At 45.9% G+C, this 23,833-nt stretch overlaps 1 protein-coding gene across 4 annotated transcripts in view; it reads left to right on the forward strand.

The window, feature by feature from the left end:
- The window catches only part of ABLIM1 (actin binding LIM protein 1), a 290,610-nt gene that overhangs the window by 185,986 nt on the left and 80,791 nt on the right, over positions 1-23,833 (forward strand). For all 4 annotated transcript variants that reach the window (XM_076009764.1, XM_012772677.3, XM_076009763.1 and 1 more), the window contains exons 5-6: positions 4,754-4,880; positions 6,254-6,347. In XM_076009764.1, coding sequence (XP_075865879.1) covers positions 4,754-4,880; positions 6,254-6,347 — 221 coding nt within the window. The remainder of the gene's footprint in view (positions 1-4,753; positions 4,881-6,253; positions 6,348-23,833) is intronic.

The following is a 23,833-nucleotide window of genomic DNA, read 5'->3' on the forward strand; positions in this document are numbered from 1 at the left end:
CTTCCGAAGCTGTAGGCCTGGGAAGGCTGGGAAGAATGGGAATGTAGCTCCCACGCAGACCTCATTCATATGTCTCCATGTCCTCAGCGTCTCTTTACAGTAAGACGCTTGGCCCTCACTCTTCCCAAGTGGGAAATTCCAGGAAGACAGAAATAGTTCTCAAGGAGAACACAGGGCTCCAGGATGACAGGAGCTTACGTGATGACATCTCTCAGCTCCAGAGCACCAATCTCCTTCCTGAGAGCCAATGTCCATTGCTTCAGCTTTTGCAGCCACAGGTGTCCAGGGCCCTATGCCAAAAAAATAGATATAGGGAAATAGGATCCCTAGTGTTAAGGACATTTATTGCCTTTGAACAAAATGATATAAATATGGAACCAGGTGTGTACATGGATATTAGTTTAACTTGGACATGAGTAGCCAAATCCCTGCTTTTCTTTGACTCTTGGTGCTAAGAGTAAAGGGCTTGGGGCAAAGTGTTTAGGGGTGGGTTTTTTTTTTCTTTTTCTTTTTTTTCTTTTTCCACGTTAGGTCATCATTTTCCCTTGGTAAAACACTGGCGAGTTGCTGGCAGATTTTATCTCCTTGATGCTCATCCATATTCACCTATTTCTGACTCCGGCAGTAATTCCAGTGCCAATCACCAGCTTTCTATATTTATCAGCAGCTGCTTCAGTGATGTGGAAACAATTTTCTCAACAGCTGAAAAACATGAAGATAGAGAGTAGGACAGTTTGTTCTGTATTAAAGAGCTTAGCTGGAGTGAGCGTGGAAGGAGCGAGCCATCCCGCATGAATCTTTTGTCTTTGCATCTTTTCCACTTTCCCCAGCATGCTGTCAAGTTCAAGCGAAGACCATTTTGTCCGGAGAGGAGAGGGAGCCTCGGTGTTCTCTTATCGGGGAGGCAGGCTTTGTTGGTTTGCTCGATTTGTGTCTCAAGGTTTGGGATGAAGGAGGCTTTGCTCCACCTCTGCTTTCAGCCCATCGTTAGCAGCTGGCTGGCCTCAAGCATTCAGGGAAAGTTGCTGCAGAGAACGGTATCAAAATCCGTTACAGAATGGCCTGCCCTCCAGGAGGCACGGTGCAGGGCACGGAGGATCTGAGTGACAGAGACCCCGAGGGTGGGGACAGGGGGCTTTGACAGCGAGGATTGTGAGGACTAAATGGTGCCCTGTGTGCAGAGCCCTCACATGGGCTAGAAACCCTCAGAGGGGCAGAACGATCACAACAGTCTTTGTTCTCAAACTGGACCTTTGCTGCTTTCATAGCTCTGGCTGGGGTATCTGGGCACCGAGGTTCCTGTAAAGGGAGCAAGACTTAGAGTCCAGAAACCCGATTCCTTGTCTTGGCTCTGCCCTAACCATGGGAAGGGGGAGCCTGCCGAGAGGCTGACAAGTACAAGCATTGTAAGTGTCTTGCAAAGCACTTTACAATGCATGATCTCTTTTCTTCCTTATAGCAACCTAAAAAGTGGCTGCTATTAATACTGTCAGCATTTCACAGATGAAAAAAGGAGGGTTCAGTAAGAGGGTTCAGGAGGGAGGGTTCACAAGGGTTCGGGAAAAACAGGAGGGTTCAGGAGAGAGTAACTTGCCCGAGTCTTCCTAAAACCAAAGCCCCATACTCTTACCTTCTCCTCACCCTCCGTGTCCCCGGACCTCCCTGCTGGTGCAGCGGGGGACCCTCAACCCCTCTGTCAACCTCCCTGAGCCCGACAGTCTTCCCTAAAGTTTGTTTTCTGCTTTAAAAACTTCTTACCCAGTATCTTCCTTATTATTTAAATCTTTGCTGCCACCTAGTGGGGATTCTGTAATAAGACAAATAAAGAAAATTTTCAGTTTTGGAAAAAACTGTCAATTTTCCTAAATCCATACTTTGTTCCTACCATTTAAAATGATAATTTAAACAAATTATCATGGCCTTCTGTTTTTATCTTTATAGTAAACTACCAGATGTGAGATTCCTGTTACAAAATTTTTGGTGAGATATTGGAATGCCTATAAAACCCAGATTTTTTTAAAAAAATGTTTAATATTTTGTGACCATCTAATATACTCTCAGATGTGTATTTGATTAAGAAATTCTAATCAGCAGTATTCAGGACTTATATTTTTAACTTTATAAATATTTACTAAATTTTAAAAAAGTTCTCATGGTTTAAAAAATTTAAACAATACAGAGAATGTAAAAAGTAAAATTCTCCTCCGCAGAGGGAAGTTTCTTATGAATTTTTTGTGTTTTCCCCAGAAAGATTGTATTCTGGGAATAAAGCACACACATACCATTTTTCTTTACCACTTTTCTGTGAATGAGCTTGTGCCATGCATACTGTTCTACAGCTTGCTTTTTTTATTGCTTGATCTATTTTGGACATATTTCCATGTCAGCACACAAATCTACCTCATTCTTTTTAACAGCCTATAGTATTCCATTGACTATACTATAGTTTAGCCCCTCATGGATGTCCTGATAGGCTATTTTCAGTTTTTGTTATTAGAAAAATGCTGCAGGGCACACACATACTCTTTTGTACGTGTATTTGTAGAATAAAATCTTTAACATGAAATAGCTGGTTCTCAAGGTACATTAACACCACTGATCAAGATCACCAGAAACACACCTGTAGTAAAAAAAAAATTATCAAGTTTACTTAAGTAGCTGCTAGAAAGGGCAGTTTGGAGTTTTTGTTAATGGGATATGGGTTGGTTCTGGGTAATTTTAGGGAGTATTCAAGGGAGCAGAAGCAGTGCTAGGTTAGATGTTGTCAAAAAGTAAGAGTGGCTGGGCACAGCAACTCATGCCTATAATTCCAGCACTTTGGGAAGCCGAGGTGGGAGGATTGCTTGAGGTGGGATGATTGCTTGAGGGCAGGTGTTCAAGACCGGCCTGGGCAATACACTGAGACCCCATCTCTACAAGAACAAGCAGAAAGCAGGGGCAGGTTGGTTTTTGGGTCTCTGAAATTTTTCTAGGAGGAAAGAGAATTAATTGGGCTAAAAGTGTCATTAGTAAAGGAGCAGCGGTCACAGATGTGGTCAGAAGAGGGGGGTGTTTTATCACTCTGTGTACTGAGCAGCCTTGTCTCTGTCTTGTTCCAAACCTGGCCACTGAGCGGCCTGGCCTAGACAGTGCTTTATTCTGTGAGTGTTTCTGTGATCAGTTGGGGACATCGTGGCCCACCTGCCTGCAATGTTTGCTTTCATTGTCTCCTGTACATTGATTTTGAATGTTTGTAGATGTTGTTTTCCAAAAAGGTTGCACCATTTTATATTCTTCTGGGTTCTTTTAAATACTGAACTCCCTTAACACAATGAAGTAGTCAATAATCAGAATAATAATGGCAGTTATAATAGCAAATGTTTTATAGGAGTCACTTCCAATGTGCCATCCACTGTGCTAAACCCCTTATTTCACTGAATCCTCCTCGGAGGCTAGAGACAGGTGCTAATGATGTCCCCACTTCCCTTTGAGGAAAGCAAGGCTTAGAAGGGGAGTCACTTATGCTGGTCACAGAGCCGGCCAGCAGGGAGTTGAGCTGGGTTTTGGGTCCAGGCCCACAGTCTTTACCGTGAAGAAACACTTCCACTTTGTCTTCTTTTTTTTTTTTTTTTTTTTTGAGACAGAGTCTCACTTTGTTGCCCAGGCTAGAGTGAGTGCCGTGGCGTCAGCCTGGCTCACAGCAACCTCAATCTCCTGGGCTCAGCGATCCTACTGCCTCAGCCTCCCAAGTAGCTGGGACTACAGGCATGCACCACCATGCCCGGCTAATTTTTTGTATATATATTTTTAGTTGGTCAATTAATTTCTTTCTATTTTTGGTAGAGACGGGGTCTCGCTCAGGCTGGTTTCGAACTCCTGACCTTGAGCAATCCGCCCGCCTCGGCCTCCCAAAGTGCTAGGATTACAGGCGTGAGCCACCACGCCCGGCCCCACTTTGTCTTCTTTTCAGGAGCCTGCCAAGGAGAATTTACAGATAGGAAATTAAGGAGCCATTTAATAGATGATCACAAATCTTTGAGAGGCTGGTTAGGTTGATAAGGAAGGCCCGTTTACAAAATTGAGATTGAAGGAGAACGTTCCAGGAATCACATATATAGCGTGAAGCAAGGCACCCAGCATGAGGCGCTTAGCTGTTCATGTGTCTTCAGTAAAGGCCTATGAGCACTTTCTTACAATCACAGCCAAGACACTATGATTAAATATTATCTGGGCCACCTGGAGCTCAGAGGGTGCTTAACACACTGACTGCCACATGAGTTGTATTGAACTCAGGCTAGTTATAACCCCGGGGGCCTCGTGAAGCAAAACCCTGCAGTTGGTTTGTGGAAAATCTTACTTGTTGATGTCTTATTGTTACAATTAATATTGATAATTTAATTCCAAAATTGTGGATTGCATTGCATATAACTCACACACAGAAAACCATAAAAAAAAAAAAACCAAAACAATCCTTTCTAATTTATTTTAATAAACACCGTGGCCCCAGGGAAAATAATAAATAACCCCCGAGGAACCAATCAGGTGAAAGACACTAGTCCTCTTAGATGCACTGGGGTTCATGAAGCTTCCGTGCTGTGTGAGGATACGGCTCACAGGACTTCACTGGGAAGGGTCTAGTGGAGGGAAAGAAACGAGAGGGTGCCTGAGCGAATCCTGACTGCGTGTGTGGTGGGCACAGGGTGGGGTCGAGCCGGCCTGCGTGCTTGTGCTACCGAAGCAAATGGTGACCTCGTGCTGTGCTGTTCTTTTGCAGACTGCGCCGGCTGCGGAAGAGACATCAAGAACGGGCAGGCGCTGCTGGCGCTGGATAAGCAGTGGCACTTGGGGTGCTTTAAATGCAAGTCCTGCGGGAAGGTCCTCACCGGGGAGTACATCAGCAAGTAAGGCTGGGCCAAAGGCTTGGGGGACCCTGTGAGCGGGACGTGGGGCCACCGTGGCCGTCTGGAGGTCCTGCTGTCGGGGCTCACCCTCCCCATCACATGTGCTAAAATACATCCACACCCTGCAATCAGTGTGAACTTTGTGCTATAAATCTTTTGAAAAGAATTTTATTCGTCTGCTTTTACCGTAATTTGGCTACTATAAGCTTAACGAGTTATTAATCATTGCCTGGTTTAACAGTTAATGAGGCTGTCAGTGTTACACTGTGTGTTGTAACCAATTAAGCATTTAATGATTTTCCTTTTGTTATTTCTTTTTCCTATGTGGAACTAGTAAACTTTTTGCCTCCTTCCAGGGTTGGAGCATGTTTGCAGACACCCCAACCCTCCAACCCCAACCCCAGCCAAAAAACACACAGGGCCTAGGCAGTGAGCCCATTAGGGCACAAAACAGCCTGCCAGGGAGTGGATTCACGTTCCATAACAATGTATAGCAGCTAGAGTTAAGGAAGTGGTGTTAAAAATAAACCTGTAGCCTGGCAGTGAGGAAGACTTTTCCACCATATACCTTTTATATGCTTTTAAAAAAGTTTCTCCAACCATATGAAATCACCTATTCAAAAAAAAAACAAAAAAAAAAACAAATGAATTTAATTTAAAAATATAATGAAACAAAAAAACGTAGTTTGGGCCCCATCTGCTAGAAATCTAATTCCACGGGGCTGGGGCACAGCAGAAACGCCTGTGTTAGAACGAGACGCTCCTCAGGTGGCCGTGACGGGCACTGAAGGAGGAAGAGGAAGGCCCAGCTTTCACACGAGCGCTGGAAGCTGTGCGTCCGTGGGTCACCTGGCTGTCAAGTGGGGAGCTTTGTAACTTTTCCACGCAATACCACACAGAAAATGACATCTTTCCTGTGCTCTGAGGTACATGGAGGAGGTTGCCCCAGTGGAGGGAAGGCCCTGGGCCACCGAGGCCCCCTGAGAGCTGAGCAGGGGGGTTTTCAAGGCTGTGGGGAGGCTCCGGCCCCATGTGTGGCCGCTCAGGGGTAGATGAACACCGAGCCCAGCTCTGAAGCCAATCTGGGCTGGTGAGAAAGAGAACGATGGTGGGTTTTCGCTGGTTGGTTCTGAGACAATCAAGGAAGCAGCAGGGGTAATCCTCGGCTGTCCTTTCTGCGTGGCCGGAGAGCTGCGGCGCTCTCTCCGGACCGGTCTGTTTGTGGCTCTGATCACGTCGGGCCAGGCCGCCAGGCGCACGCTGGGTGGGGTAAGTGTGTTCTGCTGTTCGGTGGAGAAGCGCGCAGAGAAATGTGGTTGGGGTCTTCTCAGCCCTCGCTGCCTCCTGGGAGCTGAGCGCGCTTTCTCTTGCAGGGATGGCGCCCCGTACTGCGAAAAGGACTACCAGGGCCTCTTCGGGGTGAAATGTGAAGCGTGCCAGCAGTTCATCACGGGGAAGGTCCTGGAGGTAAGTGGCAGGGGGGCAGCCCTCACAGCCACCGTCGCCCACTCAGAGGCCCTCGGAAACGCCAGAGAGCGCCTCTTGTCCACCTTTGACTTCTCTTTTTTTTTACATGTGGAGGAAAAAAGTAGTTGCACATGACTGTGTTGGGGAATGAACGTGCTGCCCTGTCCTCAAAGGCGGTTTCAGCCAGATGCTCATGTGGAGATTGCAACAGTGGAGAATATGAAAGGGAAAAGTAAATGTTACACAGGTTCTACTGAGAATTATGTAGAAGGAAAGGTTATAGTATATCATTTTTATTTTTAGAAATTAGAAAAGAGGAAACTAGAATGTTAGAGCCATGTGTGTACGTACACATACGCTGTGTGTACATACGTGCATGTGTAGGCGTGTGCAGACTCAGGGAGCAGTGGCTCAGAATAGAAGCGAAGAAAGGACGTGTGGGTGAAAGAGGAGGTGTAGACTGCCCCACCTTTCAAAACCCACATCCCGTGGGACCCCAGCACCCTGCGGCCGGGCCTGTCGAGTTGAGGTGTGGCTGCCGCAAGCAGAAACGGAGCTCTGGTCCTGCTTTCTCAGCCTCTGGGCTGGGCCACTTCCTCTGGGGCCAGGAGAGGCCGTCGGGAATCCCGGGGCCGGGTTCAGAGGGGGCCACTGACCAGTCCTCACAGGCCTATGGGGCGTCACGTGGTCTAATGGAAAAAACGAAGACTGCCTCACTCACGGCCCACACGTCAGGCTGGAGGCTGTGCCCCGAGGGGCCCGGTAGCTGAGGGGACGACCGCCTGACTCTGCAGCTTGTCACCTCACTTCATCAGGCACCAGGGCGCTGTATCCTGCAGGGCATGTTTCTGAGACACAGACCTAAAGCCCAGGCGCCCCCGTGGCCCGCGGATCCCGCAGCCAAGGTCCCGGGTAGCCTCTTGAGACCCACCGCAGGCTCTTCCCGTGACACACGGGGCTGACGTTGGCTTGTGCGGGGACCTGGCCTAGCGTGTTGCATTTGGGAGACAAGGACGTGGCTGTTGCCAGACGTGGGTGCCTCGCGGCCAGAGGGAGAGGGTTCTGCAAAGAGGGAGCAGCACCCGCAGAGGCCCAGAGGCGAGGACAAGCGCAGGACACACAAGAGACAGGATGAGAGGGGCTTGGTCTCTAATCAAAGGGTGGCAAGAAGTCGTCGAAGTGATTGTAGCTGGGTCAGATTGTTGTGTAAGGAACGATGGGAGTTCTCAAATCTAGGCACACACATGGTCATAGCAGCACTGTTCACCTCAGCCAAGAGGCGGGAACAGCCCGGATGTGCATCAGCAGACGAACGTGTAAACAAAGCGCGGTGCATTCCTGTAATGGGGTCCTACTCAGCCTTAAATGAGGCAGGGATGCCTACCACAACACGCATGAGCCTTGAAAACGTCGTGCTGAGTAAAAGAAGCCAGTCACAATAGGCCGTGGATTGTGTGATTCTATTTATATGAAGTATCCAGAATAGGTAAATCCATAGAGACAGAAAGCAGATTGGTGGTTACCAAGGGCTGGGGGTGGGGAGAGGGAAAATGGGGGAGGAACCACTTAATGGATATGGGGTTTCCTTTTGGGGTGATGAAAACGTTTTGGAATTACATAGAGGAGGTGGTTGCACAGCATTGTTGATGAATGTACTGAGTGCCACTGAATTGTTCACTTTAAAATGGTTAATTTTGGCCAGGCACAGTGGCCCACACCTGTAATTCTAGCACTCTGGCAGGCTGAGGCAGGAGGATCACTTGAGGCCTGGAGCTCAAGACCAGCCTGGACAGCATAGCAAGACCCCAATCTCTACAAAAAAAGTTAAAAGTCAGCCAGATGTGGTGATACACGCCTGTAGTCCAAGCCACTCAGGAGGCTGAGGCAGGAGGATTGCTTGATCCTGGAAATTGAGGCTACAGTGAGCTGTGATGATGCCACTGCACTCCAGCCTGGGTAACAGTGCAAAAACAAACAAACAAAACTGTCTCAAAAACAAACAAAAAATGCTTAATTTCATAGTATGTGAATTTCACCTCAAATTTAAAAAAAAATGGGAAAGGGTTGAAGGCGGAGAGTAGGAGGCTGCTGTACGACTCTAGATGCAAAGCACTAGTGGCACTATCTGGACTGGGACCTGAGAAATGGACCCCTACCAAGCCAGGTGTGCTGGCAACTGCAGTCCCCTACCGGGGAAGCTGAGACTGAAGGATCATTTGAGCCTAGGAGTTCAGGGCCAGCCTGGGCAACATAGCAAGACCCTGTGTCTAAAACTAATAATAAAATAAGCTTTAAAAAAACCAAAATGGACCTTCACCTGCCACACACACAGGGTAGAAGTTCTCTTATAGCCTTTCCAGTAAAGCTTTCATTTGTAGCCCAAGGACATTTCAAAACTAGGCTCAGGGAGAAGCACGTCCCCAGGAAAGCTATTGGAGAAGATGGCCGTGACCCACGCAGAGGGCAGCTTGAAGTCCCAGCAGTCACATCACAGCACTCAGTGTCTGTGCTTGGCGCCTCCGCGCCTGTGCCCTGAATCTGCGCCCATCCGTCCCCAGGGGGTGTCCAGAGTGGGGGCCAGCAGCATTCCCCCTGGGGTTCCCAAGTTTGCTCTCCTTTGTGGGATTGAAATAAACCTGTTGAGCTGGGAGCAGTTGGGAAATTTCACGTTAGACCGGTAGAACGCCAGGGCCGTCTCCCAGATGCTCGGCCGCAGGAAGGGAGGCGGGGGGGACACTGCCCACATCTGAGGCAGCCGTGCTTGCAGGAGGCACAGATGGCGACAGCTGTCTCCCGGGTCCACATGTGGAGCTGCGCTCCCCAGAAAGAGTTGGGGAGGCGGAAGGGCTGGGCATGCGTGTGTTGTTTGCCTTCAGACTCGGTTCAACAGCTGCGGAAGGAATATCTAAAACTGGATCCAAGAACATGCCATTTTGAAGAGACATCCGCTTGCTCTGTCTTCTCCCTGGAGGCCCAAGTAGTGCAGTGTTCGCTGTGGCCACAAAGGCCTCTTCCCACGTTGGCTTCAGGGCTCAGTGGAGGCCGTTCTGTGAGGTTTAGGACTTGGAGACCTTCCCTGCAACGCCCTCGGAGCTGGGACGTCTGGGAGTCATTTGCACCCCCGTCCGGCCTCAGATTCGGATCCACCCAGCAGGCGGGCCGTCCCCCTCGGATGGGTGTGCCATCTACAAAACCGTCCTGCAGGGTTATCACGCTGACACGTGACAGCCTGTGAGTCAGTTTGGCCCGGTCACCAACGTGCAGCAGCACTGGACAACACACGCTCCTCCCTCTGCCTGTCATTCTCGAACCTTGTTGCTGGGGAACGTTGTGATGGTAGATTTGTTATAGTTACTGTGAACCTTGGGTTTCTGTGGATTTTTGTTAAAACTTATTTCATCCACAGAGTGTATAACTGTATTAGTTGTCTGTGTCTGCTATTACACGGTGGTGTAAGTAGCTTCAAACAGCAGGAATGTATTCTAAGTTCTGCAGGCTAGAAGCCTCAAATCAAGATGTGGGAGGACCATGCTGTCTCTGCAGGCTCGGGCGAGGGGAGGTGTCTGTCCTTGCCTCTTCCAGCTCCGGGAGGCTCCTGGCATTCCTTGGTTTGTGGCAGCATCACCCCGATCCCTGCCTTCATCTTCATGTGGCCTCCTCCTCTGTGTCACCCCCTTCTCTCTGTGAAGCTTCCCTCTTCCTTGCTCTTGTAAGGACACGTGGCATTGGATTTAGGGTCCACCCGCGTAATGCGGGATGATCTCCTCATCTCAGGATCCTTAGCTTAAATACAGCTGCAAAGACCCTTTTCCCTAATAAGTCAGTGTTCACAGGTTCCAGAGATTGGATGTGGCTGTGTCCTTTGGGGAGGACAGAAAGCTGGGAAGTTCTACAGGTATCATCCCTGTGAGAACTGCAGCCCTGGCGTGGTTTTAATTTAGTACTCACAAGCCTTGGAGGGTCCCTTAATGCCCGAGATGCCACCAGAACTCAGAATGAGAAAGATCACAGGGCAATGATCAAAAGAGAAGCTCCAGGCCCAGCTGTGTTGGTGATTCCTGAGTAATTTGGGGCAGTGGTGCAGGCCCTTTGGGACTGGCTTCATTTCCCAGGGAAAGGGACTGGCATGTGATCTCCAAAGCTCCACCGGCTTCTAAGTTCTCTCTGTCTCTGTCATTCCTTAATAGTTGTAAACCCTGTGCACCATGTTGGCTTGAAGGTGGTGGGCTGGGGGGTGGGGACCTGAGCACCGGGTGGCTTGACGGAAAAGGCTCTGGGTGATGGGGGATCCACATCTGCTCTTAGAACTCACCAGCTGGTTGACCTTGCACAAATCTCACAACTCCTTTGAGTCTCAGTTTCCCTGTAAGTACAAGCATTAAAAATATACATGTGAATCCGAGACTTGGGCTGCCAGACTCCTAGATTCTCTTTGGCTCTAAAGATCTGAGTTCTATAATTCTCATGCCTTAGATATAAGGGGTTAGAGCCAGCAGTTCATTTTTCTGGAGTTACTTTCTGGAAACTGGCATGTGACACTCAGCACAGAGCAAACACTCACATTGTAGCTTTTATTTATCACCACTTGCTTTCAGTTTTGCTTTGGACAGCAAGATTCTCTTTTTAGGGAAATCTTGCTATAAATGGCACATCTTTAAAAGCTTCTGCTAATTAACCTAGAAATGTAGGAGAGTTCTGAAGATATTTACAACCAGCCTCCTAATTAAGAAGTCCAGGGGCAAATTAGCGGGAGATACTCGAGTTTACTGTCTCCATCCCTGCTCTATACTCTTCTCTGAAGCAACCTTCCTCTCCTTTCCTTCTCCCCTCCTCCTCCCTCTCCCCCTCCCTTCTGCTCTAGCAGCAGATGGTAACAGGAAGCTACAAGCTAGGCTTAGGTCACAGATGTCACTTGACGAGGTGGCAGGGACATCCTTTTGCTATGAATTGCCTCCTGTCTTGGGTGGGTGGCCCCAGGAGAGCTCTTCTTCCAGCAGACTTCCTTTCCTGGGAACAGATTGCTACCTGCCACTTCATGAGCAAAGAAACAGCAACAAAATACGACTACAAAGTAGTTCCAAAATGAAGGCAGCACAGGAAGAAAAAAGAAAAAGCAAATGTGTCAAACTGAAAACAGAAGTCTTGAGGGTAAAGGAAGAGGTTTGTCCCCTCTCCCTTACCCTAGCCTGCTGGGCTGTTCCGTGGGCAGACTGAGGGTGGGCTTGACTTTCTCTCTGCCTCTCTGCTGTCTTGCACAATTCCTGTCCCCCTGGGGGCTGTCTGTGCTACCAGCCAAACCACTGTTTTTTCACTCAAGATAAGCACTGTCACCTGCCCCCCTCAGGTGCAGCGCCTTCTCTGAGCAGGCACCTGCCGGACTGGGACTGCACACTGGGGCATTCCTTTGTGCTTTTCCTCCATTGGAGCGTCTGCATTTGTGTAACACGCAGAGGGCTAGGGCGGGCCCTGCTTTGCTTGTCAGGTCTCATAGGCTTTCTTGTTCTGTATTCCTCATGTCACTGCACCCAGACAGTCAACTGGCCTGGGCACATCTGGTCTTTCCAGAAGGGCCGGTGGCACCTGTCGTCGTGTGTCGTGGTACTTACTGTGCCGCTTCTGCTCTCTGGGTAGGAACCTGCGACAGTATCTATGCAAGCCTGTACACCCCATGACATAAGAAAGAGACCCTCCGAGGAAGCCAGGCTAGTCCTCTAGATGCTGCTGTGCCTTTTCATTCATGCCTATGAGGGCCACCGTGTCCTGCTATGTTGGAAGGGAGGATGACAGGACAGGATGAGGACTTGCTTTTAGACCCCCCCCCTCCCGCTGAACTCCCAGAGTGTGGGAAAATGGAATCACAATGGGATGGAGCAAAATCCTATTCCTTGATTCTCTAGGGGATTAAAAATTGGTGGCTTTGTTTTGCTTTGCTTTTTGACTGATTAAAAAACTGCTTTTTCACAAAGCCGAGGAACAAATGTTAATGACGTTCTTCTGAAGCTAATTTATTGTATAAATTAGAGGCTCTTGTCCCCTTCCTTCCTTTTGGTATAGGGACTTTCAGTGTGTTATGTTGCAATAGCCATAAGCAGTGAGTAGGTCTTGTTCTGGGCTGACCTATTAGCTAGTGAGAGAAACATAGGGTATCCCATGGTGCTTGCATGACAAATTATCTTTTTGTCACCATTGAAAATATAATTTGCAAAAGACGAGCTGAAATGCCAACTCCCCCCTTTCTTGTTTTGTGTACACAACACACATGCAGAGCAAGAACAGTAACCCATGTCCATGTAGAAAACTAACTGCATCTTCTCATCCTCACTGTGCTTGGAGGAATTCACACTTTCTTCCAATTGTGAACCCGAATGTTTTTGAGGATCATGGAAAGGAAAAGAATCAAGTTATCCTAGTAGTATTGGATGAGATGGTCTATGTCCCCGTGGACAGTGAACTACCACAATATCCTGACTTTGTATAATACTTTCAGCATTTGCAAGTGATCTCATAAATAGTTAATTCTCACAATAGGCCTGCAAGGTGGTCAAGGCAGTTACTAGTGACCTCTATCCACAGACGAGCCTACCGAGTACTCGAGACTCTGGAGCTAATTAGTGCAACGGAACCACAATTAGAAAATAGGTCTCAGAAGATAGGGACAGAGAGAGAGAGAGAGAGAGAGAGAGAGAGAGAGAGAGAGAGAGAGAGAGAATGCACATGCACGTGCCTTATTATCTAACAATAATCGTTGCAGAAAATCATTTGCCTCTCAATATAACTTGTCGAAGAACCAAAATTTGTCATTCCTGGTAGAATAGAGAAATCCTAGCTCATTAGTGGCCCTGTTATACCTGTTCTCACAACAATAAACATTTGGTACATGGTTGGTTTGCTTTTTGCCAGTGTAAAATATCACTGAAAATCAGTGATCTTGCTTGTAGAGTCTTATATTATTTCTATGGAGTCACACCTCATAGTGTCTTGCTTCCTTTAACCAGCTGTGGGCTCCACCAGGGCATCTGGCTCCACCCCTGGAGAATATTGCAGATGGATGATGCTGTGTCAGGTCTCAGAGCACATCTTCTTCAGCTCTTGTCTAGCACCCTCCACAGATCACTGGATAGCCAGGAAGCTCCTGTGAAACAGGATCAATATAGAGACAATGGTCACCTTTCCTATTGTCAAACTATTACTTGACAGTAAACTGGAGAAATGGGTTCATTTTAAATATGAGTTAAGGGAGAGGGGGTAGATCTATAAAATGGAATATTACTCAGCTGTAAAAAGGAATAACGTTCTGATACATGGTACATGGATAAACCTTGAAAACACTATGCTAAGTGAAAGAAGCTAGCCACAAAAACCACATATTGTATGATTTCATTTGTATGAAATGTCTAGAATAGGCATATCTATATATAGAGAAAGTAGATTAGTGGTTGCCAGGGGCTGGGGAAAGAGGGAAATGATAATTGGCTGCCAATGGGTAGGTATGGGCTTACTTTTGGGGATAAAGAAAATGTTTTAGAATTAGGTAGCACTGATGGCTGCACAATTCTGAGTATACTAAAAACTACTGAATCATATACTTTAAGAGAGTGAATTTTTATGGTATGTGATTTATATCTCAATTTCGCACTCGCGCGCACACACACACACACACACACACCCCTCTACCACAAATGGGGATTCAAGTCAATAAATGTCTTACTGCAAGATTCTATGCTAGTTTCTTTCCCTTTGTGGGCATTTAAACATTTGTTCTCTTGCACGGCCACAGGTTGCCATTACATAGAATAGTGCCCTGGATCATAGAGTGTGGCTGGATAAATGAGAAATCTTTCCATTGCTGGAAAGTGAACTCAAATTTAAATTTAAATTTGCATATGGTTTGCGATATGTTGGTAGCAATATCTTATTTGAGAAAAACAACACAGAGCTAATATTTTGTCCCCTTCATCATTAACAGGTTGGAAATCAACCCAGTGGGGCATAGCACAGTAAATAATTTCAGGAAAATCATCTAATTCACCCAAAGTTACCCACTTTCTCTTAGATTGAGAGAATATAAGAGGAAATGTCTTACCAAGGTACCAGAAGACTGAGTTCACATGCAGTAAAGATTTGATATTTATGGAGAAAAAAAATTATCCTATTTCTGGTCAGCACAAATGGAAGGGCTTTCTTATCTGGAAATGACAGTTTGAAAAGAATTTGTACTTATCTCAAGTTTAAAGGATGGTTTTTCAGTGTTATTTAACTTCAGAGAGTTTAACTCATTGCTGAAATGTGTGAGCTGGGCAGCGACCCACCCAGCAGGTTGAGTGTGACTCTTCCAGGAAAGCAACAGGAATTATTGAGCACGTGCTGGTAATTCACAATTGGGGACCACAAAGGAAAATGGAAGGTTTAGGACAGATAAGGGATGAATTTCTAAAACACAGAGTCCAAGTTGAAAACTACACCACCTGGACTGTCCCAGAACCCCCCAGGGACCATGAGTTGTCCTTTCTTCTCTCCAGAACCCAACACATCCTGGGCATCAGAAGGGCTCATGTGTCTGCTGTCTCAAGGACCCAGAGCACCAACCCCTTCCCTTCCTGTTCTTCCCTCCCTACTCCCACCCCCAGCTCTGTCTCCTCCTCTTACAGCTGTAGACACAGGGAGGTAGGTATGCCCCTTCTTCTAGTGATTGAGTCCAACGTGCCCACCTAGCCCTACAGAAGTGATCTTCAATGAATTTCAAGGTAATGTTCATGACCTCCTCTCGGTGGAGCAGAAAAGGAGTTTGGTCCTTGGCAGTGTTTCTCAGTCCACATAGATAATTCAGGACTCATAGCAATATGAGGCCAGATAGTAGGCATAGCCGGTAAATGCCCCAAGTTTAGGAGAGAATCTTGTTGATTATCAGAACTCTGCTTTGATTCTTTAAGTAGTTGAAAGTGAGAAATTCATCTTCATATCTTCAAATTTGCTACCATCACTGAAGTCTTTGGTTACTTTTTTCCTACTTTGTTTCTTTGATTTTGGACATGTGATTGGATTTTACTGTTTAATTGCAGCTTGTAATAATGTGTCATTTTCTGCTCCAAATCAATAGGTTGTGAATTTTTTTTTTAATTTATATATTTTTCCTGTAGGGACTAATACTTTAATTATGAGGTAAACTGAATTTTCTGGGCTCACCCAGATGCATTCTCCATTAGATCATTTGTACTAATCCACTCAGATCTGCTTACCTGGCTGATGGTGGCTGGAGATACAGACATGTGTATACCTACACCCAGAGCCAGCCTGCCTCCTGGAGTCTGGGTTGTGCCTCTGCTGGGCTTTGTGACTACCCTGTGGGCCTCCAGCAGTCTTCTCTCCCTTTCACGTGTGTGATAACTCACGACAAAGGTGGTGTCTCAAGCCCCCTCAGCTCTGTCTTGCGCTTTTGTCCACTTAGCCCCTTTCCATGAGTGTTTAACCTGGGAGTATGTGTTGCAAAACAGCACTATCCAAAGGTCACCAGGACAATTTCTGTTGTGGGCACAACATTCCTGGGTTAAGGACATGAAACTTTCCACAGGGCCCAAGAGATGACAGGTGCTCCAGGGGAAATGGGAGTACTTGGTCCCGTTGGACACAGACATGGTATCATAATGCTGCCATGGTACCCCTGGTGCTGTGCATAGGCTTCCTCCTCCTCTGTTTTATGCTCGAACGTGCTCACTTCCTGTACCTCCTGGCTTCTGGCCTTGTGGAGGTTGTTGTGCCAATTCTAGCAGATGGACTTGCTTATAGTTTGCCAGCTGGTCAGGTGGAGTAAGGTTAGGGCTGGTCCCATCCAGCCCAGGGGAAATGAACTGGTACAGCAATTCCTCCCCCAAAAGGAAACTTGGGATTGGCCTTGCAAATGAAAACTGTTTATAAACTATTTCTGTGGCTTGATAGCAAAATGCAAAGCTGTAGGCATCTTGGAAACAGAGATAGAACCTGGGAATTTGGAGCTTGATGTGGGTTTAATGGATAAGGTCAGAGGGAGAGAAGAGTGTCAGAGGAAATAACTGATACGGCCAGACACCAGGATTTCATTCCAATAGCCACACGTAGAGCTGAGTGTGCCTGAGCATCTGAAGCTGTAAAATGTGGGTAGTAACACTTACCTCTGACAGGACTGAATCATCTGAGACACTGCCTGACATACCAGACCTCAAAAAATAATTTTTTCCATTTCCTTCATTTATAAACAGATTTTGTAAAAGCCCAATATTTTGAATGAGCTTACAACTTCCTGTCTGAATGAAGGAGTCAGGCTCACCCCTCCCTCTCTGTTTACTCTTGGAGGTACCAATATGTGATTATTTCATATGCACAAGGTAATAGGAGAATGTTGATGCTTTGGTTTGAAAATTTCTTAAATCATTTAACGTTAGATATTCACATGCATTTATGACCATAAATTCAATCTAGCATTGTTTCACCAAGTATTTCCTATTACTTTTTACCAAGCAACTAGCAGCCTGGTTAAAAAGAAAGAAAGAAAGAAAGAAAGAAAAAGATGTGTTGATGAATGGTTATTTTTCCCATTATGAATTTTTGTCATAACATTAAAGATTTCACATACTCTTTAGGCCTAAATTCTTCACCACTCTACTAAATACTATTCCTTTCACTCACATGTGAAGTAAATGCTCAAGGTGCCCTTTTTCCCTCTGTTAATGTTTCTCTTATTGAATCTGCGTGAATATAATCTGTTTAAGTATAAACTGGAGGGTTAGTGCTGCCTGTTTAACTGTTCTGTGGAATGCCTGGCACATTGGCCCAGACAGGGCCCTTCGTCAATATTTAGGATGATGAAGAAGAGGTCGCTTAGTGACTGTGGACTGTGACAGAGTGAACTGCTCTGTCAGCACCTTGAATCTTAACCTTAGCACTGGGTCCCTTCAGAGCAGAAGTCAGCCAGTTACCCCTGTATTAGTACAGCTTCCTTGAGGCTTTATTTACATAGCATAAAATTCATGCATGTTAAGTATATGATTCACTGATCTGCAGTAAATTTACAGAGTTGTGCAACCATCCTCACAGTCCAATTTGAGAACATTTCCATCATCTCACACAGATCCCTGTGCCCACCCTTTATTTGCTCTTCACTTTCTTTCCCCAAATCGCGTGCAAGCGTATGCAAAGAAGGCATCCGGTTGGAAAGGCAGCTCAGGTTTGCTCACTGAAGGCTGCCCAGCCAGGCAGGTGACGTGAACCTCTGGACTCCACATGGCGGTGGTCCTTGCCCCTTTTATCTGAAAACTCACAAATCTGGCAATTTGTTTGGTAAATTGGAAGATGACCCATCCTCTTACTCCCCATCCTGGAAGACATAGAGATGGTTAAATAAATAAGACCCAAGAGAGGAACTGACACCCCAAATATAGGAGAGTTGAAAAAGGATGAAGACTGGTGGGTAGTGAGCCCGATTATAATGGTCAAGTCACTTTCAGCCATGTGGCTGGGAGCCCCAGTAAGTTTCCCTGTTTTCCTTTGGAAAGAGGGACTCTTTCACTCCTCTGACAAACATTTGACTGCCTGCCAATGTCCCAAATGTGAGGTATGCGGTGGTTACAGAGGTAAAAGGTGCTGTCCCTAACCCCCACGGTCTTACCATGCAAGACTGGGGTTCTAAGACCACTGTGCCTGGGAACCACCTGGATATCTTGTTTAAAGTATGGCTTCCCTGTACAACATGGTGTCTCGAGTTAACAATATTGTACTGTGCACTTAAAAATTTAGGAGAGTAGATCTTGTGTTATGTTCTTACCACAATAAAAATAAAATTCATGTTAAAAAAAAATAAAATATGGATTTTTAGGCCTCATCCCAGAGATTCTGATTCGGGGTGTCCTGGCTGGGGCCTGGGAATCTGCACATTGTCATGCCATCCTGCTCTGGGTGGTGCTGGTACAGGGAGGCCAACACATGCCACTTTGAGTATGCAAAGGCATACAAGGGCGTGGTGAGGCCACATCAAGGCTTTTGACTCCTCAGAAGGAAAATGCACTAGGAATTTAGTTGACACCCCTGTAACTATCATAACGTGCAATCTAGTAGCTTCCTCTTCATTTTAGAAGCACAGCTTTGTTGCCAAAATCCTTTCATTTCCTCAACAATGTTTGGAATTGCTTCCAAACCAGCTTAGAAAGATTTCACACATCTATAAAACAGTCTTTTTATTAGCTGATCTTTATGGGCAAATAATCTCCATGGAAATTTTCCTGAATCTGTCTTGGTCTTGTTAAAAATGACAAGAGTTGTCCTAAGACAAGTCCTAAGAACGGTGCATAAAAGGAGCTGCGTTATCACTGTGGAAGACTTCTGGCTCCTGTCACATGCACCAAGAGCCTGTGGCCACCCCGTCTGTCACCGGCTCATCTGAGATCTCTTTGGGGATGGTTTAGTTGAAAATGAGGTCATGTGTATAAAGTGTCTGAAACAGAGTAGTATCCAATAATTTTTTCTGCAGTCAAAAAGCACAATATGAAGTGTACCAAGAATAGGAATCAAGGAAGCTCATAAGCAAAATCCTTTTTTAAAAGCCACACTTGCCTCGAACAATACTGCAGAGGCACATGGAAAATCTGAAGTAGCAAGCGGAAATGAGAAGTTGAACTCAGTTTCATCACACTTTGACATAAGGGCTGCCATAACCTGAACCTCAAAAGCAGTGGCTGGGGGAGGAAGCTGCCGGCTGTTTGAGATCCGTGCTCAGCCGAACACCTTTCCATCCTCTCCAATCCAACAAAGAAACTTAAAAAGTGTGAGAATCTGGTTTCAGTGCAAGGCTCCACCTCTGGGACAATTACTGTCAGTTTTAGGATGCAGACAAATGATAGTGAATATGAAAAAAATATATAGTACTTTTCCCACCTGCATTTAAAAAAAGAAAAAGGAAATCTACCCCCCTCCTTTTTGGGAGACATGGACTGGCCCATCGTGGTTGCTGGAGTGTTTAGCAAGTAAACCAGGAGAGGAGGCGTGAGGGAGCGTGCTCGCCTGCACGGCCGGTTTCCGGAGTGTGTCCCTAGAGGGACGAGGTGCCTTCGCCTGGCTGCAGAGAGGAGCCCGGTGTGCAGCAGCAGCCCCAGCCTGTCGGGCTGAGGTCTGGCGCCTGCAGAGCCTCTCGGCTGTCTTCTGAATGCGAAGCCCAGAGGAGCTCTCTGCCCAGCAGCACGGCTCAGGAACAGAACCAGCAGAGAAGGAGCCCTGGCATAAGGTAAAGCAGCTATCGCACAAGATGTCCTTTGCTTCGGGAGGCAGATGTGAAATTTCTGGCTTTCTCGGTGAGGTCGGAGGCCGTCCGGGTCCTCCAGATGCCGTCTCTGGGTGCTAGCGACCGAGCCACTTGCATTGCCCCAAAGTACGAGTTACCTAAACTTTTTGTTTTCCTGAGGGTACCAAACAAACTGGGGAGCTTTTTTGTTCATTGACAGAGGACTAGAATAAGGAGTAGGAAAGGCAGGTTATTTTACTGAGAGGTGTAGCTCAATTGACCTTTCAAACAAGGTTTGCGTTTTTTCAGGCTACTACCCCCAGGGATCGAAAGAGTGTGGTTTCCAGACTTCGGGTTTGTTTTGCTTTGTCTGTGGTTTATAGACTCTGGGAAATGTACATTTGAGACAAAAGGACTTTAGAGTCATGTTTGGAGGATTTGGTGGTGAAGTGGCATGGGGCATTGAGTAAGTTTATCTGTTACTATGAAGATATGACCTTTTTTTCTTTTAAGAAGTTCTCTATGAATGAAAATGAGAAAGCAGAATGTTTAGTTATTATTCATACTTTGTTGCAGCTACCAGTAGAAAGAGCTTGGCCTCTCTTATCACCTTTGGACACGCAATGAAAGAAAGCTAGAGATTCTGGCCCTTATAATGAAAATAGTTTTCCTAAAAACCCTAGTTGTTAAATCAAACCATGCTCTGAAGTTTTTTAGTTTTCTTTTTTAGAAAAAAAGTTTTAACGTGTTCTATGTTGGCACTAAAGAAGAAATGAGACAAGAAAATTATCTCAACTGAAAGAAATAGATTTATGATCTTGGAAAGGGGGGAAAAAAGTGAGTTTGGCCCAAACCCAGCAGGAATGTGGTTGCTATAGCAGCCTCATCTGTCACTTAACTGAGATTGGAGATTTAAAAGAAAATTGAGCCTGTTTTCTCTGAGACGTCTCATGAGGAATGTTTAGAGGATGTGAAGTTATTTAGATTATCCAAGCAGGTTCTGACAAGTAAGTGAAAAGTAACTAATTAAAACATAGTTGTTGCCATTCTGTAATGGATCAAAAGGCTTGTTGAGTCACGATGTGCTTATAGAATAGGTGAATTCGCCACGGCTCATTGGTATAAATTGCTTCTGAGCAGGCTTTTTCAGACTAAGTGCCGGGCCTTGCCAAGTCTCTCCTTATAACACTTTGAATAAATGTTTTGACCACATGTTTTCAAGTGAGCTGCCCAGGCATTTTCATGTGTCAGTGAGCCTAACCCTTGCGTCAGGGGCTTCTCCAGCAGGCTCAGGGAATACTACATCAGGACAACAAAGGGCTGCAGGTTTTCCCCCAACTAAATAATAGCTCATCTAAAAGGACAGCAGAGTCAGAACTACTCGGTATTTGCACCCTGACTCTATGTGGGGCGGGGTGATCACGATTTTGTCTCCTGTAGACCAGGGCTTGTCAACCTCGGCACTGCTGACATTTCTGATGGGATCACTCATTGTCATAGGGGACTGTCTGAGGGCGTGTTTAGCGGCGTCCTTCACCTCTCCCCCCAGATGACAATAGCACTCCCTCCTCAGCTGTGACAACCAAAAATGTCTCCAGACATTGCCAGATGTTTCCCAAGCAGCAAATCACTCCTGGTTGAAAACCACTGCTAAGGAGGAGCCCCTTTGGGGCCTACAGCCACAAATGAGCAGAGAGGGCTGGGAGGTGGCGGCTCAAATCCAAGGGAGGTGTGGCTGAGGCCAAGGAACAGTATGAAACAAATATTTGGCCTGACCATTTTGGTTTTTATTTTGTTTTGTTTTTGTTTTAAATCACATCTTGGGGTTGGGGTGCAGATTTAAGGACTATTCTAGATGTACATTCTTCCATTTCCCTTCTGGGCCCTTATAAGGGTCTTATTTTATACAGTGCTTTGGTTATATAGAAGTCAAACTTCTCTAAATTGAATCCTATCTTAAGTGCATCCTGGGAATATATTGGTTTTTTTTTCTTTTTTAAAAGAAGCTCAGAGTGACCCATTTTATAATGCAAATAATTAACCATACCTTATCCCTTCTGTAAATACAGGTTTTATGATATGTGGGCTTTGAGTAAATATGGGCACACCTATTTGATTTTTTCTTCTGGAATGTGTCAGTGAATTCTTTTCTTTTCCTCCTCCATACCAGTGAATCTAAAGCTGTTCTGAATTTTAGGAATAGGACCTTGTCATTTTGTCATTGCCATAGAATAGTCACCACCTATTTCCAAGTTCACAGACACCAGTGAAGTCAATGGCTGGAATTTTTTTCCCTTTAAGGTTTTTCTTACACCTTCAGCATATGTCGCTGCCTGTTGGCTCTCAAAGATTTACAGATTACACAATGAATGAAGTTGTGTATGTCACTTTTTCTTGGTGTTTCTCCAAGAACACGGTACATTGTGCTGAGCGCCCGACTTCCAGGAGCTGCCACCCAGACAGGCTGAGACACTCCAGTCTGTGGGAGAGACGCTCCCAAGCCCAGCGGGGCGGGAGCTGCTCTTGGCATTGGCCGAACATGCCGGGAAACACCTTGACTTGCCGGAGTCTGTGCTTGGTGATACGCTTGGGCTGGCCCATGGTATTATTGAAGACTTGTGGTTTCTGATTTTGACTGTGAAGCACATCTCCCCTTTACCTCCACCTGGGCATAGCAGTGTGTCACAAACCATGTACTCTCTCAGAGACATTTCCTCATTATTAAAATTTACCCCCTCATTCACTAGACTAGGCTCTGTGAGTGCAGAGAACTTAAGTATTTTAGGTCCTTTGCGGCCAAGGTAAATTATAGTTCCTTCACATACTGTTTGCTCAGTAGTTGACAAATAAATAAATGAATGTTTATGACTTCCATGGAAAGACCACTCAGGAGCTTGGTCTGCAAGAAGCTCGTATGTCTGCAACCCACGTCCTGTCCAGGCAGTCTGTTCTGTGTACTTTTTTCAAAAGAACAAATCCAGCCCCCATCAAAGCAAGTTTTAATGTTTAAGGGGCTACCAGAGGAATCTCTTAAGGATGTAGGAAAAATGGGTTGTAGAATTTGAAAGGGAAGGGAAGGGAAGCTTTATAAAATTTTTTTCATAGGGCCCAGAAATTAAATTTATACTCTTATTTAAAACCCCACAGGCTAAGGCTGCCTCATGATATCAGTGAGATAAAGGGCATACTAACCATAGGATTTTGACCCAAAGGCAAGGTATTTACAACTTCTTTGTTTTTAGGGAAATTGTCCAGTCAAAGTAAAGAGCTTGTGATCAGAAGTGGAAAAATACCCTTGTTAGCTCTGTGTGTCCTGCTGTAATGTCTTAGAGGGTAAGGAAGGGGCCACATTCTCTGAACCAGGTTTCAGGATGCGGGGCTGTACAGATGGGGCAAAGAACTGGGAACTGGAACTTTCCTGGACTAGGCAGGATGTAAAGATGTCGTCGTGAGAGAGAGAGAAGCCGAAGATCGTTTCCATCTCCTGCTTCCGTTCACAAACCACCCCAGCTCCGTTCATCTAAGCAGAGCCCCAAGAATGAGCAAATCTGAGTCTTACCTGTACCTGAAGCTACAGAGGCTTAAGGTGTGGCCCCAGAGGGGACCCTAATAAAAGAGGAAACAAACCCTGCTGCTTTTATTGTTTACCAAGCCTGGAATGTTTCTGGCAAATGTGTGCCTGTGAACCAGCATTGCTGGTTCATGCTGAGGCCATTTTTTGCTCATAAACATTAGAGGAAGCAGAAATACTTGCTTACACTTAGCACTGCTTTTTATCTTTCCTGACTGCTAAATAATAATTTTGTTACGTTGCCTCGGTTCTGTGCAGCTGGCTCCCTGCCTCATGCTTATATCTGTATACCTTGTCCAAATAAACATAACTTGAAAAGATAGAGAAACATGTTTTGCAAAGTTGAGAACATCCTCTAACAGAGCTTAAGCCGAGCTTTCTGCTTTGTTTTGGCAGCTTGTTTAGGATGCCAAATGTGTCTGGTCTGGCAACCGATGAAAGAAGATGTTGGCTCTTACATGACAAAGCTTAGGGCATAAGGAGGGGTGGGTGTGGATTTCCAGGTTTCCTTTGTAAAGAGTTTTAAAGCCCAAGACAAAAAATGTGCTTGACTGGCTTTTTGTTTTGTCTTCAAACCTCAGAATTGTAAAAACCTATTGAAATGCCTTCTTTTGGTTTACAGGGCCCTTTGTGATTAAGTTCCTGGTCACCTACATCTCCCCCTTCATTGGT

This window comes from Microcebus murinus, chromosome 14, assembly GCF_040939455.1.
Source record: "Microcebus murinus isolate Inina chromosome 14, M.murinus_Inina_mat1.0, whole genome shotgun sequence".
Classification (NCBI taxonomy): Eukaryota; Metazoa; Chordata; class Mammalia; order Primates; family Cheirogaleidae; genus Microcebus; species Microcebus murinus.